This window comes from Rousettus aegyptiacus, unplaced genomic scaffold (genome assembly GCF_014176215.1).
Source record: "Rousettus aegyptiacus isolate mRouAeg1 unplaced genomic scaffold, mRouAeg1.p scaffold_m13_p_4, whole genome shotgun sequence".
In the NCBI taxonomy this organism is placed as follows: domain Eukaryota; kingdom Metazoa; phylum Chordata; class Mammalia; order Chiroptera; family Pteropodidae; genus Rousettus; species Rousettus aegyptiacus.
In genome coordinates this window covers 129,878,700-129,897,807 of record NW_023416307.1, presented here as the reverse complement: position 1 = coordinate 129,897,807, position 19,108 = coordinate 129,878,700, and the positions used below count along the sequence as shown (strand labels likewise).

Here is a 19,108-nt window from a genome sequence, read left to right as displayed (position 1 = left end):
CATTGGTCAGTGGTGGGGAAAGACAAAAAAATATCGGAATAAATTCCAGCATGGTAGCTGCAGTGATAATGGGTAGTACAGAGGATGCCCAGTGTGGTCTGAGCTGGGTTTCAAAAGATGAATAGGACGTTTACCCGGCAAAGAAGGAATGCATGGAGTCTGGGTGGCACGGTTTGGTCATGACATGCAGAGGTAGGAACATGAGTCCAGGTCTGGTAGCTGGAAAGGCCCGGGTCAGTTTAGAAAAATGATTCTGTTCATAGTAGGGGAGTAAAGAAGAGATAAAGCTAGAGTGAAGAGCAAGGCCCAGATTGTGAGGATTTATTCAAGAGCATACCCCTGAATAAAATGCAAGTTCAAATATGTATCTTAGTAAATTCTTTCCAGTAGAAAGGGGAATAGGAGGTTGGAAAGCAGTTGCTCCGATGAGGAGGGCTGGGAGGGGCGAGAATGTCATAGAGGGAGATCAGCTAGCTGCCCAAAGAGAGCCTCCCAGGATGTGCTTGGATGCTCGAAACTCAGATTTTTTAGGACATCTAGAAAATCAGGTCCTGACAGGCCAGCTCATAACAAACCCTTCTGACATATACAGCCAGGTCTATGTACTAATATACAGTGGCGGTTAAACCTCTCTCATGTCCAGCACTCGTACCTGCTGTCCACAGCAAGCCCTCCTATTCAAAGGTAGCTCAAGGCAAGATGCTAGATGCTAGATGAGCCCAGAATCAGCACTGGGATGGCTGGAGAAACTTCCTGAAGAGATGAGGCCTAAGGAATTTTGTCTTTATTGTGACAGAGGGCAAACTCTAGGGATAAAGTTGCTCCTGATTGCCTAAGAATGGTAGACAACATCACCCACCAGTATGGCCTCTCACTCCATGCTCATGTGACCCCTCTACAAAGACCTTCTTCCTTCAGCCAGAGCACAGTTTGAGGATGAGCCTTATTTGCAGTACAGACGCAGAAGTTTCCATTGTCCTGACCTTCCAAAGTAAGACCCAATCTTAGCCCTCGAGTGTCCCTGATTCTCCCTGGACTCCCAGGGGCTGTGACTGTGCTTATCGAAGAACTGTCTTGGAGACACATTTCTCAGCTTCTCTATTACTTGATGACATGTCCCCCAACTCCACTTGCAGATGCAACCCTGACTCACTGCCTGGACTTTGTACTTTCTATCCCCAGGTAACAACTATCAGGTCAAACCAGAAAAGAGATGATTAAGGCTTGAATCGAGGCTCGGTATTGGAGCAGGAATGGAGCAAGCACAGTAATGTGGGGGATCGATCATTTTCTGATTTGGGAGATAAGGAAAGGGGAGATGCTGAAAGTAATTTCAGGTTGGAACCAGGTCCTCCCTGCCTCGGTTCTCCACAAAGAGGCAGCACTATTGCCGGGCTCGTTGATTCACCTGATACCTACTGTAGCAGACACTGTGCCAGGGATGGAACAATAAGCAGGACAGAAAGGCGGTGCCTGACCTCAAGGAGTTTACATTTTGGTGGCAAATACAGAGATAACTAATAAGCCAATAAATAAAAATTGACAATAATTACGAGCTGTGATAATGTTTTAAAGAAAGCTAACAAGGCAGAGAGCGGTAGAGTAAAGGAAGCTTCTAATTTAGGTGAGGTGATCAAGATGGAGCAGCCATTCATGCAAAGAAGAGGGGAGGAGTGGTCCAGGCAGAGGAGTCAGCACATGCTAAGGTCTCGAGCCAGGAGGAAGACTGGCATATGGTCCAGAAAGACCAGAGGCCAGCATGGCCAGAGCCTGGTGAGCATTGGGAAGATCGACAGGCATGCAGGGCCTTGAAGTCCAGTCAGAGTTTGAGTTTTATTCTCCATTATAAGAAACACTTCTAACAAGATTATGACTTAATTTAATCAGAGTGGCATGGTCCGATTTAAAGAGTTTAAGATCACTCTAGAAGGAGGAGGAAGAATGAACCAGTTGGAGGAGAGAAGAACAGAGCAGGGATTGGAAGGACATGGCCATGGGAGAGGAAAGCATGATGGTGATGTGTGCCAGAGTAGCAGCAGTGGAGACAGAGAGAAGTAGACGGATTGCAGACACATCATGGCGGGTAGAATTGAGTGGACTTGGTGTTGGATTAAATGTGAGGGACGAGAGAAAGTGAGATGGCAAGACTCCCTGGTTTCTGAGTAAATGTTGATGCCATTTACCGAAATGGAGATGATTGAGGGCAAAAATCTAAAATTCCATTCTGAGTCATATTAAGTTTGAGATATCTGAGAAACATCCAAGTAGAGACGACGTCAATGAGAGTGGTTTGCAAGTCTGGAGTTGAGAGGAAGGTTCCGTGCTAGAGATATATATGTAGACATCATTAGCACATATGTTTAAGCCCATGTGAATAGATGAAATCACTTAGGGATAAAGAAACAAGTCCAAGGCTCAGTCTTAGCATGTAGATGTCAGATAAAAAAAAAAAAAAGAAGAAGAAGTAATGAAGGAGAAGATTGGTGAAAATGGTCAATGAGATAGGAGGAAGAGCAGGACAGAGTGGTGTCATGGAAGCCAAGGGAGGAAAGGACATCTGTGACAAATGCAGCTGGCAGGTCCAGATAAGCACAAAGAAGCATCTGTTTGGCTTGGTGACTTGGTGATCTTCACCATCTGGGTGGAGATGCCGTCTCTGAGGTACTAGCGACAGATACTGACTTCTTGTTTATTTATTGCTAGAAGAAAGTCATGCTGCACATTTGTCCTAAACTTGAAAGTCACCTAAACGTGCAAAGGGTTTCCAGGGACTCTTGCATCGTGCCACGGAGCCAGACAAGTCTAATTTCCCAGGAGCCTAGTCTTGCCCACCTCCTCCCTATGCCCGAAGCTAAAGCTGCTAAGATGCCAATATATTTAACTCCAAATAAAGCATTCACTGTACCCTTGGGCCCAAACGATAACACTTTTTAAAATGCTGCTTGTCCTTGCCCTTTTTAAACACAGTGATGGACAAATCCCTCACCCGCTGCCACCAGCTCCATTTATTTTAATAACTGCATCCCCAATGAGAATGGCAGTCAGAAGAAATAAAATCCTCATTATCATAGTACTGGTGACCAGGGTTTTTCAAATGACTGTGAATAGGAAAAACTGAAAAGGGGGAAAAAAGCCACGAGAAAGAAATCTTTATTCAACGGCGTGTGCAACAGAGTGAGAACAGAGCCTGACTGCACACACCCATCAAATTCATTTGACAGTCGCCGAACAACTGCTCTGCACTAAGACAAATACCAATAATAATAATAATGGCTACCACCCATAGAATATTTACTCTGCGCCAGACAGTCAACCAAGTGCTTTTCATGTGGTAGTTCATTTAATTTTCACAACTATCCATTTAATTTTCACAACTATCCTAAGAGGTAGGGAGTATTACCCAACTTTCATGGATGAGGAAACCAATTATTAGAGTTACCCAAGTAACTGGCCCAAGCTGGTGAGTGGAAGAGCTAGGTTCAAGAATAGGAGAACGCTGTCATTGCCCACTGAGTGTTGTAAGAGAGGGACATGACCCTCAAAGGTGGGGGCAAGTCAGATACTGGAGAGAGCAAGAGAGTCAGCATGGGCCCTGCCATGTACCCAGCAGCTCAGGCCAAACACCTGGGGTCATTCTCAATTCCTTTCCCTCACTCTCCCTGCAACTTTCATCACTGAAAACCATCTGTTCCATCCCCGAGAGATGCCTTAAATCTGTCTGCTTCTCTCCACCGTCCCTACAACCACCCTAGTCAAAGCCACCATCCTGTCCCCTGGAGGCCCCTAGCTGGGCCCTCAGCATTGCCTCCTCATCCCATGCCCCTCCCTTCCCACTGGACTCAGAGGGATCACTTACCACACGGATCACACTTGTGCCCGTTCAGAAACTCCATGGCTTCCTAGTAAATCCCACCTCCTCTCCATTGTTCCCAAGGCCTTTCCTCCATCTTCTGGTCTTTGCCTACTTTTCTAACTGCTTCTTCCAGAATAGTTGCTGATTCCCCTACAATCATCACAGAGCCTGGCACAGAGGAAATGTCAACCATGTGAGGAAGAAATGAAGGCAAGAATAAGTGAATGGATGAATAGAAAGGCTTCCCAAAGGAAGCCACATTTGAATGAGCATTAAAGTGGGGTAGAGTTTCTCATGTGGTAAGGACCAGGGTGTAAGGTGGTAAAACCAGGTGTTCTAGGTACAGGCAATGACTTGGGCAAGGACATGGAGGGAAGCCAGGAGCAGCTTGGGAGGTGGCAGGAGCAGGAGTGTCTGTAAAGTGGGCCTTCTCCAAGGCAGGTGTGCCCTGTAAGCCTTGTTCAGGGTTATTAAAACAGATCTTTGGGCCTCACCTCCAGAGATTCTGACTCAGCCATCCGAGGTAGGGTCTGAGAATTTGCATTTCTGGTAAGTTTTCAGGTAGTACAGATGCTGCTGGCCCAGGGGCCATGAGTACAGGTATGCTAAGGAAGACAGCTCCAGGCAAATGAATGTCACACCTCGAGCAGTTTGAGCAGACACTGGCCAGTGCTCAGTCTGCTCCTTTTCCTTTCCTAACCACCCTCTTAGAATAAACCCCAAGCTTACCATGACCTCGGACTGCTCATTCTCCTGGGACTCCACCCTGCCATTCTCTTCAGCCGAGTTTTATGCTTTGAAGGGTCTTTTGTCTCTCACTCCAGCAAACATTTGACAACCCTTTGAAAATGCTGCTGAGGAGAGAGCCTCTGGGTCCTACCCCCTCAAGACTACCTAATCTCACAATGCAATTCACACTAATGCTGCTGTGACAAACAGTGTCTCTTTTTAAAGAGACCTGGCATTAAGTCGTATCACCCTGATGGTAGGGGTTCTGGCTCTGGGCAGAAGGAGAGAAGAGGAGGAGGGGATCTCCTCTGCTGGCCTTCCTCGCACACCATGTACAAACTGCCAGCCTGCCTACCTACAGTTCGGTTTGGTTTGATTTGGTTAGCATCCTCGCAGCCAGTAGGAAAGATCTCTTTATATTCATGATGTTGCCCAAATAGGGACCAAGAGTCCTAACCATCCTATGTTATAGGAAAAATACAGAAAACAATCCCCACAACAGTCTTTCTTGATTCTGATGTGCCTAGTTTCCAAAGCTGATGACTAAAATATGCGCACTTTCGAGTCATGTTGACCTGGTTTGGCATTTTGGCTCTGCCACTTTCCAGCTGTATGATTTGGGGCAACTTAAGCTCTTGGAGACTCAGCTGCCTCATCCGTAAAATGAGTTGTTGATATCAACATCAGAGGGATGTCAGAGGCATTTAGTAAAGTCATCAATGCTAAGAACTTAGTAGAGTGTGGGGCAGCTCCCCATGAATGAAACAGTGTTGGCCACTTGCCCTGGTGTAACTACTCTCACCATGGCTGATACAAAGCTAACAACGTAATGTCACTGAATGAAGGGTTGAGCACACCGTTATACAGTGTTTCCACCATAGAGATACAATTGAAACAAATAACTTCAAGAGCAGAGCTGACAGTCACAGGTAGTAAAACAATTGGGCAGTGATGACTACTTAGGACTTTTGTGTTTTGAGCATTTATTACCTGTGTTTTTAGTATAATTTAATCGTAAGTTCACATAATTAAAATTTTCATGATGGTTGTGTTTAACAACCAGCTCACAAAACTCCTGGAATAGTTAATAGTCTTTACTCACAAGCCAGTACCAGCCAGTTCCAACACGAAAGCTGGATACATCTATAGGTGATCAGTCAGTACGACTTCCCTTCCCTCTTCTTTTCCTATCCCTGGCTCCGGGGAGGATTTCATGACTCTTTTTCAGGTAGAAACAAAGATGTTCCCTGTTCTTCTTCGGGCACCAAGCTTTACTTTCGGCCTTGGCCACCATCCCATTCCCCAGCCTGTGCTAAACCTCAGCCAAGGTCCAGCCATTGCCATGCCATTCCTAACACTGGGGTGGCTGAGCCACCTCTAATACCAGAAAGGACGTCGCCTCTGCTGGGCTGAGGCACCTACAGCATAGTGCAGGGCTCTCTGAAGCTGCATGGTGGACTAGCAGGTTATTTCAGGATCTAGTCTGTGAAGGAGATGGGAGAGCCTGACCAATCAATTGTGCTTTGGCAAGTCAGGGCTTATCATTAGCTTCCATTTGAGACTTGGACAAACCCCTCATTGTAACCAAACAACAGTAAAGCAGGAAGGCTCCAGCTTCCCTGAGCCTAGTGCTGCATGAGTGGCATAGAACAGACCTTTGGACAGAAGTGCCCTATAATTTGGAGGCAACACTCAAATTATCTCAGAAAGCACTCATTTAACCTTGAGTGAGACCGGAAGAGCAAGGACACTGAGTAGCCCTCTCTCACCTCGCCTTACCTTGGCAGTCTGCATTTCCTGCCTGACTCCTTCCCAGATTGCTCAGGCAGCCTCTTGCTTTTAGAGTTTGCAATCAACTGAGGAAACGTTACAAATTCACACACTCAGTACTGTGGGAAGCCCACAGGCTAAATGTTGAAAGGAAGTGAATCCAAATGCTGGTGGTGTTTATGCTGGACGGCAGGACTTGGAGGGATTGCATTTTCAACCATCTCTGCTTTTCCAGAATTTTATGACTCTAAATATGGCACACATATATCCCCCCCCCCACACACACACTAGAGTTTTATTTTTAACTTTTTCTGTCCACCCCCTGAGTCCAAGTTTGAAAAGCAGAAACAAAACCAAGCTGTACCAAGTAAAGAATTTAAACTTCAAAGTCCCTCACTCACACACACTCCTTTGTGCTAGTCCTTTTTAATTCTTTTTCTTAAAGACAGTCTCCCAAATTCTATAAGCTGCAGGCCCCCGTCTGCCCCCATCTGCCCCTGCATGGCCACCTAGTCTAGGGCACTTTTGAAGCCATCTTCTTTACCACAGTAGTTTCTGAGCCCACAATCTGCTATAACTCGGGGTCCTGCACTGGGTGGAACATTTGCCATGGGCATCATTGTGAGAAACCGAGCAAGGTAATTGCCTCAAGCTTCAAATTCATCACCTGTAAAATGGCATCACTGAGCATCTACGACTGGAAGGGCCCTGAATGTGGAGCATCAGCGTGGGTGAGGCTGAAGAGAGGGTTCAGCCAGGGCAGCCATGGCCAGCCCTCAGGGAGGCTTCACACAGCCAGAGCCCTTTGGATGAACTGCATTTGGCGATACTAACTATATTTTCTTCATTTCTGCATTTTTGATGCTCTGGCATCTGGGGCCTCACCGACAGGGTCAGACTGCCCCTGGCGGGGCTAGCTAATCTGGGAGAGAATAAACCACTGGCCTGCGAGCAAACCTTTGACATGAAAACCAGCCAATTCTGAGTACATGCCCCTACCCGCCTCCCCCTCTCTGGTTCTTACACTCTGGGGGGAAATCTTCCTCTGCCCTAATCACCCCAGGACTGGGTACCAGACAGCGAGGGACCATCCCTACAGCCCAGAGTCCACTGAAATTATTCGAACTATCCAATCCTAGCTGATTAATCTGCCTTTCCCATTCCTTCCCATGGAAACCACGATAAAGCTTTTGCCTGTGTTTTGCCCTGACCCCTCTGCTTCCTGGCAGCCCTGGTGCTCCTCCGTGTGGCCCTGCAGGGTGTGGCTGCCCCCTCCTCTAGGGAACTCTGAATAACAAACGATCTTTTCAGTGTCCGTCATCTCCTGATCTATTGGCCTCACCACACCTGAAGAAAGACAAAATCCTGAGTAAATTTTAAGGCACCCTTTCAAGAGGCTTCTAGAAATGGCCTGCAGACCTGAGATAGGAAAGGTTGGGAACTGCTCACCCATGGTCGTAGCATTCATTCATGCATGCATTCATTCACCAGGCATGGGTGGATGTCTAGCACAAGCCAGGCTTTGAGGACACAGCAATGAACAAGGAGGTGACCATGGAGAAGAGCCATCTCAACACAGCGGGGTGAGGGCTCTGCTAGGGAGACAGAGGACTCACAGGAGTGGGCCAAGCCTCAGCTACCGTGGCGAGAAGTGACAGTGCCCCCTCCCTTGTGCCAGTAGGATCATATGATGTTGTTTCATTTCTTCGAATTTCCCATAGCAACCTAATCTTCTCTCTGCTCCAGTCTGGCCCTGGGGCACAATGGGGAGCAGAGAAAATGGTGTCTCTCCCTCTCAGTTCTTTCTCGTCCCACTCCCTCTCTGACCTCTGGTGCTCTATGTCCTCCTCCTGGTCCATAAAGAGCTTGTAACTCACTCACATGCAAGTGCAAAGAACTGAGAATAGCTTAAAACAGTGATTTGCACCCTCCTTTTCAAGTAAGTCCTTTTATCCCTACCCCCCAAACTGAAGATCATAGAAAAGCCACATATATATAAAATATATATATATATTTTAACCTATGAGATATGTATATATCATAGGTTAAGGGGAAAACCACCCCCCACCTCGAGTCCCCATCTGTGGGGACCCAGAATGGTTTGGGGAGTCAACTTTGAGAGACCACTCTTCAAGTCTCCATGAAACCCTGAACTATATATGCAATGTTTATGTTCACATGTGTGTTTTGATTGAAGGTGGATGAAATCCTAGAGCCACGCTGTCCAATATAGTGGTCACTAGCCACATGTGGCTATTTACATTAATTAAATTTAAATATTATTACGTTTTCAGTTCCTCAGTTACCCTTGCCACAGTTGGGGAATTTAGTAGCCAAATGTGGCTACCATGTTGGATAGTGTAGATATAGCACAGTTCTATCACTCAGAAGGTTCCATTGGACAGCTCTGATCAAGAGATTACATCAGCTTTGCAAAGGTATTCATGACCAGAAAACGATAAGAGCCGCTAAGTCAAGCTGGTGGAACTTCTTTTAAGGAGGGGGTTGAAAGCTCATCACTGTGACAGCAGCTATGAATAAGTTTGCTTTTGATCTTTTTGCTCCAAAATCCAACCAGATTATATGCTTTATCTTCTCCCCCCCCCCCCTTTTAAAGAGGGATATTCGAATTCTGAAAAATATTTGCTGTAAGAAAGGGGCTCTAAGTTCCCCAGAGCCTCTGGGCCCAGCCCAGGTGAGGGCGAGAAGGAGGGAAGGTCTATCAGTGACCGTGTCTTCTCTGCTGTGTGTGATCGTTGCAGGTGGGCGAGGCAGTCCTGGAAAACGCCCGGCTCATGCTGCAGACAGAGAATATCCAGGCGGGCGCAGACGACTTTAAAGAGAGGTAACGCTCTGCCACAAAGGGGACAGTCCCTCCGTGCCCCCAGACTTCTGTGTGACACCGGTAATGCTGTCCTGGAGACTGCAGCATTCACCTCCAGCCACGTGAAAAGCTGGGTGGGATGACAGAGCCCCCAGGGAATGCAGAGCCAAAATGATCTGGCCCAAACCCTCCTTGCAGACACAAACTAGGCTCCAAGGGCTCAGAGATTTTTACCCAATGTCATTTGGTTCAGAGTAGGAGTTCTCAAAATCAAGTGTGAATCAAAATCACCTAAAAGGCTTGTAAAAAATCACAGATTGTTGTGTTCCATCATCAGAGTTTTTGACTCAATGAGTTTGTAGAGGAGCCTAAAATTTAAGTTTCTAACAACTTCCTGCTGATGCTGATCCTGCTGGTTCTCAGACCATACTTGGAGAACTACTGGTTTAGAGCAATGCTTCTTGATCGTGACTACATGTTAGAATTACCTGGGCATTTGAAAATGCAAGTGCACAAGCCACACAGATGAGTTGAACCTGAGTCTCTGGGGGTGGGGCCCGGACCTCAGCATTTTTAAAGCTCAAGAACCTTGAGAACCATCTCTTTGAAGTCTAATACAGTGTTTCCTGGAATATGGTGTATATATTGCTGATAAAGATTATTTTAAGTGTTATAAGAATAAATATTTTTTAATAGTTATGTATTTATCTTTATAGTTACTTTCTATTCATGACTCATTAACTGTTTTTCCATTATAGTCCCATCATTTATAGTAGCAATTAAAATTTACTTCATATAAAGAGCTTTTAAAGTTTATTGATTTAAGATTTACTTTTTAAGTAGATAAATTTAAGGAACTATATAAAGTAAATAATGATATAGGAGATATGCATTTAGGGCAAAATCATGAAAGCGAGTCAGGTTTGGGAAATGCTGGGTATAATGGAGAAGAAATAAAGAAGACCTTTTTATGGATGAATACAGTGACTTTGAGAATATTCTATGCGGCAGATGTCCTAGATATTGGGCAACTGGATGGGTGATGGGGTAGTTATTTAAGAGAACATTTTCCTAAATTCATAAAGACAAAGAGAAAAGGCATGTATTTGGGAAACTTTGGGAAAGACCATGATCCCACCATCATTCTTCTCTTAGGATAAGAAGGTATGATGATGGAAAGGAGACTCTCTACCATCTCCTCAAACCCTGACTCATTTCTTTTATCTAAGACTAAGCTTCACCACCTGCTGAAAGGGTCTCCATTAATGGTTACTCTGAAGTTAAGGAGACTCAGCTAGCCAGGGTTACTCTTTGGTCCAGCACTGTGCTAACCAAGGTCACAGGAGCGCGAAGAAGTGAAACCATCATCCAGCTTCTGACAGCTTACTGCACAATTAAAGATAGATGTCAATAGGCACAAAACAATTTGTACTAAATGTAAGGGAGAATTTAAGTGTGAAATTAAGAAAGGACCTGACTAAAATTTCTTTCACTCATTCATTTATTCACTTATGCATTCATTCATTCATACATGCCTTCATCCAGCAAGTCAACAGAGTAGAATGTAAACTCACCGAAAACAGGGATTTGGTCTATATTGTTCTCCATTGTTTTACCAGCACCTATAATAGTGACAGACACAAAGCAGATGCTCAACAACGAATGAATAAATAAATGAATGAATTCAACAAAAGTATGAATATCTGTCAGGCCCTTTGCCAGGCATGGGAATGAAGTGAATTGAACTTCGAGGAACTCAGTTTAGTGGCGAAAACAGAGGCGTGAACAAGCAATACAGAGCAGTTATGCCACCACTGAGATGATCACAGGTGAGGTGGGGACATCTGGTCTGGCCAAGAAGAGTTGACAAAAGAGATGATGCCTGATTTGGGTGCTAGACTCATGTAGGAGTGACCAGACAAATAAAGGAGGGACAGCTTTCCAGCCACATGGGGACAGTATGTGCAAAGGCAGGGGGACCTCAGAAAGCATGGTGCATTAGTGGGATTAGCTCATTATAGCTGAGGCATGTGGAGTGAATGAAGGAGGACATCAGATGTGGCTTGAAAACCAAGGAGAGACCAATCCGGGAGGACCATGTCAGCCATTCCAAAGAGCTTAGAGATTATCTAAGAGCAGAGGGATTCCCATGGAAAGGATTTGAGCAGTGTCATCATGATCGAAGTTGAGCTTGAAAGGAAGCCTTAGATTGGTGAAGAGGAAAGGCAAGGCAAATGAGCAAGAAACAGTGGGAATGAAAGGACTGGACCAGTGGAGCGGCAGGGTCTGCATTGAAGCCACTGGCTGGAAAGTAAGGTAAAATCAGATTACAGAGAGGTAAGAGGATGACACCTAAGGCTTCTGAGCAGAGAAGTGACTCAATGTGGTTAAGGATGTCACTCTGAGACAATACTATTGGTCTGGGAAGACAATTAGAAGGCTGTTCTAGCTCACAGTCTGCCTGGGATGGTAGCAATGAGTGCACTTGAGGGACAGGTCAAAGAAATAATCAGCAGGATTTGACAATTATCTAAATATACAGTCTGAAAAAAGAAGGCAAAGAAAGCTAAGTTCTAGGTTTTAAACTTAGGTAATTAAGAAGGCTATGGTTCTACTGACTGAAATAAAAAATTGGAAAAAGAACACTTGTCTTAAATTCAGGGGTAAATAATGAGTTCAGTTTTGAGCAAGCAGAGTTGAGCTAATAGTGAAGAAACCAAGCAAAAATTATGAGATGCCACCAAAGGTGTTGGGCTGGAGTGGCCTGCAAATCAAGATGAGACAATCTGGGTATCATGAGCAAGAGATGTTAAACGAAGACTTCAAAATGAAGGAGGAAGGGGGAATGTGTAGCAAGAGAAAGCGAAAAGCTTAAGAGCAGCAGATATATTTCATGCTCTTAGAGGACTCCCCAAAAACTGGTCTGTGGGACACCTAAGACCTCCCATAATGCTGAATGAACCATAACCTGGAGGGACCAGACTCCCTGGAGAGGTGAGTAAAACAGGACTTCTGAGGCCCAAGGGGGATTCTTTTGGCTTGGATTACCAGAGACCAAGCCCAGTTAAAGAGGTGAATTTTCACTTCATCTGGAAGGACAGGACTATTTCTAAAAGAACTAAAAATGAACAAGAATACAATCATTCATAAAGAATACATTTGAATAGAAAAGTTAACCCTACATATAGAGTACAGAAAAATGCTTAGGAAACCATCTCCCGAGTATGGATTCAAAGGTACAGATCCAACTCTGAAGGAAGTCTCTGGTGGTATGCCACAGGGCTCTGTCCTTTGTTCCTTCATTTGCTATTTTTAACTTCATGGTGCAAGAAAGCAGATGTGGAAAAATGGCAAAAGATTCAAAACCAGAAAGGGTGGCGAGGAGCAGAATGGCAGAATCAGGATTCAAAATGATCCCAACGCATTGGAACAATGGGCTAATGAAACTGAAAGAGGATAAATATGAACTCCTACTTTTGGGTTTAAATACCAGGTGTGCCCAGGGAGGGAAATTGGGCTTACAGCTGCTCTTCTGAAAAATGCTCAGGGGTTCTAGTTGACAAAAGTCCCAAATTTGTCAGCGGCAAATACAGCTGGTCAAAATCAAATGAACAAACATACAAACAAACAAAAATCCACAAAGCAATCCTAGGATTCATGATGAATAAAATTAAAGGGCTTAAACAAAGGAGCAGGCAGTCCCACGAGACTCTGAACTGATAAGACGACATCTGGAGTTTTGCATTACATTCTCTGTATCACATTTTAAGAAGGACATAAGACCAATTAGAGCATTTACGATCTTTCCACAAATATATCTGAAGCCTGGGGCTAAGTGCTGAGAATTCAAAGATGGAAAGGTCAGTCCCTGCCCTCAGTGATGAGGGATGTGGAAACCAATTTATATGAAGAATGGAAGAAGGAATTTGGAATGTATAACTTGAAGAGCAAAAGGCTTAGAGGGTTTGGGTGTAGGCAGGGTGGAATGAGACAGCGACATACGAGACGGTCTCTAAATATTTGTAGGACTGCCAGAAGGAAGAATTAGACTGACTTTGGCTATTCCAGAGGACAGAACTCAGAACTGTTATAGAAATGGAGACGTAAGCTCTTGAAGGAAGAAATTTACAATAATTAGAGCTGTCCGAAAATGAAATGGTGGACTTGAGAAGTAATGAGTTTCACCGTCACTGGAAGTATTCAAGCTGAGGCTACATGATCACTTACTGAGAATGCTATCAAGGTATTGTCACTAGATGGAATTTGAATAGTTGGATGTTAAAGTCCCTTAAAATTCTAAGTCCTTAAGATGTTTTCTATAATGAGAGGTGTGAGATATCTTCCTTCTATGGCCAGATGAAGAAAAACTAAAATTTGACTGAGTGGTACAGCCATGTGGAAGGCCATGGAAGGACAGAAGTGACACTGGGAGAAATTGGCAAAGATGTTGGGTAGATTCTAGAAAAAAGGCCCTACTGCAAACCAGAGATTGAAAGAACTCAGAGTGGACAATTTCAGACTCGTGTCAGTATGCATGCATATATGCATGTATGTTATTGTGTAAGTTGTAAGTTTTTAAAACTCTGGATATTTCACATATAAATCCAGGTTTCCCATTTCTCTTGAAAAGAACTGGCCTATCCCTCCCCACTCAGCAGTAACGGGGACAGCTGAGTAGCAGTGCCCTTTCAGGTTAGGTGTGGGCTGTCTCATGTGCCTCTATTCCCACCTCTCCCTGCTGCCCAGAACTGGCCCTTGGCCCTCATCTACATTGGCCACTAGGCCTCTGAAGGCATCTGGGGTTGCAGCAACCGTCCTGAAATTTTGCATGGGCTCTTTCTATTTCACATGAAATAGAAATCATGTTCTTCACTTGGGGGTCACCAGCATGTAGCCTGGGACTTGGCAGATTCTCAGTAATGTTAAAGGATCCTCAGGTAAAGAGGATGCCAAATTAGAATGATGATGATGATGTTGGATCCCCTTACCTGGGTCTGAACTCCTGGAGAAACTTTCCCTAGAGCTCTGTGCTTCCTGTGCCCCAGGAGGCTGGCACCCCACTAAGCTAGGTTGTCAGAAGTTGGCTGTAATCATTTTTATTTTCATAAATCAACATGTAATAATTGCATTAACAGTGCCCTCAAAGCTGCTGAAACAGTGACATTTAACATTCATTGTTTACCTAGCACGGAATTGGCCTGTTGGTAGCATTTATAATCTGATTCTTTTTTCTTTGGGGTTGCCCAGCTATGCTGATTAAGTTCCTTTATCTGCAGATATGAAAACGAGCAGCCATTTCGAAAGGCAGCGGAAGAAGAAATTAACTCTCTATATAAAGTCATTGATGAAGCTAATTTGACAAAAATGGATGTGGAGAGTCAAATAGAAAGCCTGAAAGAGGAACTTGGCTTTCTGTCAAGAAGCTATGAAGAGGTAGGTGGGGGACCGGGTGACACTAGGTTAGCTACAAGACAATAGACCCTGTCCTGTCTGGCCACACTTCAAAACATAGGGGCCGGTAACTCATCTGAGCCTCTCTATACCCTCACTTACCCAGGGCTGCAGGGAAAATGCCAATGAGACACTTTCATCTTTGTAGTGGGTCAGGTCAGCCCAGGAGTCTCAAACTCAAAGGGCTTCAGGACCAGGCTAGCACGTGAACAGGGGAGGGAACAGGTCCAAGCAGCAGCGAGTGATGGCGCCTGGGTTGAATTGGAGGGGGCATCCCGTATCTCAAAACATTCGATTTCAGATCTTTACTTTCAGCGCTATATAGGACAAAGAAAACAACTCCGAGGGTAAATCCAGGCTGTGGTTTACACATACTCGTTAGTGGAATTAGGTCAGATCATGGAGTGACAGGATTGAGGGAACCTCCCACAGCAACACGGTCCGGTTCCCCGCAGAACGGCACGGATTCTAAACCACCTCCCACATGCCACTCTCTGACCCGAGATCTAAAGTGCTTACAGTTGAAAAAGTCAAAACCCACTTAACAATGCTCATGTCAGGAAGTTCCTTCTTTTGTCCACCCTTAAGCTAATCAGGAACCAATAAGCCTACTTCCTCTTGTTCTTAGCTTTGTAGTTTTTCACCACTCATCAACTGCAACCCTTCAGAGACTCCAGAGTTATCTTTAAATCTCTTTTGGCCTGCTCTGACATTACGATACTCACGAATTCCATCTTGCCATTCATTATTGCTTACTCTATTTGTGTTATTATTTAGTTATTAATTTTGATGTTTGCTTTGGGCCTGGGCTTATGAACACCAGCTGAGAAATGCATCCTGGGAAAAGAGAGTATGATGCCTAAGCTGGGAAGAGGATCAGGGACTTTGCCAGTCTCCATGAAGTCCCACATTTGGTGGAAGCAAAATGAGAAGCAGAAGTAGTGCCCATAGAATTGGACTTCTGCTGGCTAGATTTCCATGTGTTTTCCTTCTCTGGTGGAACTCACCTGAGGTGTATGTTGTCATTTTCAGGATGTGAAAGTGCTGTATAAACAGTTGGCAGTGTCTGAGCTGGAACAAGCAGATGTTCCCATTGGCACTGGTCTGGATGACATCCTGGAGACAATCAGAATTCACTGGGAGAGAGATGTTGAAAAGAACCGGATAGAAGCAGGAGCCTTGCTCCAAGTCAAGGTAAGAGGTATGGCCCACATCTTCCACTCTGCCCTGTGCAGAAGGAGGCCAAGCAAAGAAGAAAAGCAGTCAACATGCCAAGGAAGAAATGCAGCTGTTTCAATCTCATTAGACATAAAGGAAGTGCAAATTAAAATAATAGCATTTAGTTTAACTATCTAAAATCAGAAAATGTTTAAAATGGTACTACTAATAATTTTGGCAAGTTATGTAGAGAAGGAGGTTCTTGCCTATGTTATTGGGGAGCACTAATACAAATCCCTTTGAGTAAGGGATTTGGTGATATGTATCAAGTCCCAAAATATCCCTACCCTACTAGTTAAATAATCTGGACACTATTCTAAAGAAATCATTGAAAATACAAATGAAGTCTACATCCAAGTATACTCACTGATACATTCATTATAAGAGTGAAAATGGGGAGAAAAACACATCGATGTTTAATAATAGGAGAAAGACTAAGCCACAACCTAACCACAAAATGAACTATCAGGCAATTATAAGAAATGATATTTATGAAGGATTTATAACAACATGGGGAAATGTTCATGCAATAAGGTAAAATAAGGATGGGGGAGAAAGATTACAGAATGGTATATACCAGGGACCAACAAACTTTTTCTGTAAAAGACAAGATAGTAAATATTTAGGCTGCAGGGCCAAGTGGCCTCTGTTGCAATACTCAGCTCTACCACTGTAGTGTGAAAGCTGCCATCGACAACAGGTAACAAATGAGCATGGCTGTGTTCCAATAAAACTTCACTTACAGAAACAGGAGATGGGCTGGATTTGGTCTGCAGGCTGCAGTTTGCCAACCCCTGGTGTATACAGTAGGATAAAGCATTGAAAGAAATTAGGCATCAAGAAAGGATTAGAAAGAAAACACTAAAATGTTCACTGTGTTAGCAGTGGTTGTCTTTGAGTGATGGACCTATTTGACACTTTGAAATGTTTTGTTTTCTTGGTTTTGAGTATTAAGTTTTTCTTGAGTAGTAGAGTTCTATTCATGGAGGAAAAGAACTTTTATTAAACGTCATAAACAATAAAGGAATTAACCAGAAATAGAATGCATAGGGTTTGTTCTTCCTTTCTCCATCCTCCACCTATGTATGGCTGGAATTTTGAGGCAGAGCACAAAAAGAGAAGAAGGAAACTGTGGAGGAAGTGTGAAAAATAAAGTAGCTATTTGAGACGAGGCTAGAGGGCTGCTCCTGCATCCTTGGTTACCACTGAGTGCTTCTCAATCCTGGCTGCACAGAGGTATTATTTCAGAGCAGTTTCAAAAATGCCCAAGTCCAGGCTACACCCAAGACCAATTAAATCAGAGAGAGACTGTGGTTTTCTAAGCTCTCTGGATGATTCTAATACACAGCCAGGGTTGAGAACCAGGAATTTATAAAAGCTACCAAAAGAAAATCAGGGGGACCTTTTCTGTTCTTCCTTCTCTCAGCCCCGCTCAATCCCCCGCCCCCCAAGTGTCAACAGGAACCTTCCCAGAAGGGGCTCTACCAATCCAAGATTCGCCAGTTGTTCTCCAGCCCAAGAAACATCTTTCACTCCCCCATTTCTTCACCTTCTACAGCCTTTCAACAGCTTCTTTCCTTTCTAACCTTCAATTCCTTGGGCCAGTTCACAACAAACACTTTTTATGGCAAACAGTGTCTAGTAACTCCACAAAATGCAGCCCTCCCCCACCCCACCCTAACCTAGTGAAAGGTGAAAGAACACAGCAGGAAGGTGAAACCAAACCCTGGATTTGAGTTTGGTCCATTGCTTCTTTTTCAGGAGAATCATTTACAATTAATGACCCTAGAAACCATCCAATCCCACTCTCTCACTTTACAGGTGAGAAAATGGAGACCCAGAAAGGACAGTGGACGTCCTGAGGTCACAGAGCTGGTTGTAGCATCACGGTTTAGCTTACCTGGCATTCAATCCAGGGGCCTTTTCTCAATAGCAGGCCGTCATTTCTCCTTGGCTCTGTTTCCAAAGCTACATCTTTGGTGGCCTAGCAATTTGAAAACTTGCTTCTGTCTCAACACACCTGGGATGTACACCACACCATAGTGATTATTTCTTTGGGAAAGGGAGGAGGAGTGTTGTAATTAACAGGAATAAATTTTGTGTAGTGTGAAACAGGAAAAAAAAACTGATCATTATTATTCACCCCTCACACGCTTAAGAATCATCACCAGCCCAACAGTAATTCAAACATTAATTATAAACAGATTCATTAGTGTCTTTTTAATAGAGTAATCTGAAAGCTACATCTCAGAGAAAACAGACAGTACTTGTTTTAGTTTGGCCAATGCTGCCTGGGCCTCTTGCAGAGAGGCAGAGCTCAGAAAATATTTGCAGAATGGGTAAATTCCTCCGATCATCAACAGAATCAGAACTGACAGCCAGAAGTCCTCCAATAAATAGTTTTGTCAGCTGCAGTCATGCCCTCAGGGGCTGACATTTGTCCATCCTGATCACCTCTTGTAGGTTTCTTGGCGGCAAAGCACAAATGTGAAATGGCTCAGCACACACTGCTTTCAAAACCTCTTGCAGAGAGAATACAAACATATATTTAATTACCTTTCAGCTCGGGTAGGCTGAAGATTAATTGACATGGTTAATTTATGTCTTTGTTTAGGTTCCCCCAGAAACTGATCCAGAGACAAACACTGAAGTGGAGGTGGTTTGTTTGGATGTTGTGGGGGAAAAGCACCAAAATAGCAGTAGAGGAGGAGCAGAGAAGGGAACCAACAAAGAATGTGTTATCCAATGAGTTACCACTGTGAGAGACTGCAGCGAACCCGACGGGGGTTCCGGGGAACCTCACAGAATACAAGAGAGGGGAACGTGAGAAAGCCGGGGGTAATATTACTATCTCCCATCAGTCCTCTGTCTGCTAGAGAGTTTTCAGGCAGAGGTACAGAATCTCGCAGTGAAAAGGAAGCTGTGGAGAATTAACATGTTAAGGCCTGAGGGATAAAGGTGGATGTCATCAGCCTCTGCTACCACTTATCTGCCTAGTCTTTTTCTTTTTTTTTTAATGAGTTAAAATTGGTATGTAACACTATGTTAAGTTTCAGATGTACAATATTATAATTTGACATCCGTATACACTACAAAGTGATCACCACCAAAAACCTAGTTACGATCCATCACCACACAGTTTACCTCTTCATATTGCCCTCCTCCAACCCCCTTCCCTCTGGTAACCCCCAATCTGTTCTCTGTATCTGTGAGACTGGTTTTGTTTTGTTTTGTTCATTTGTTTTGTTTATTTTTGTTTTTAT

General features: G+C 44.2%; 1 protein-coding gene across 1 annotated transcript in view; it reads left to right on the top strand.

Moving 5' to 3' along the window:
• The window catches only part of BFSP2 (beaded filament structural protein 2), a 63,334-nt gene that overhangs the window by 23,470 nt on the left and 20,756 nt on the right, over positions 1-19,108 (top strand). Inside the window, exons 2-4 of the mRNA XM_016140217.2 lie at positions 9,115-9,197; positions 14,453-14,609; positions 15,660-15,821. Of these exons, the coding sequence (XP_015995703.2) occupies positions 9,115-9,197; positions 14,453-14,609; positions 15,660-15,821 (402 nt within the window). The remainder of the gene's footprint in view (positions 1-9,114; positions 9,198-14,452; positions 14,610-15,659; positions 15,822-19,108) is intronic.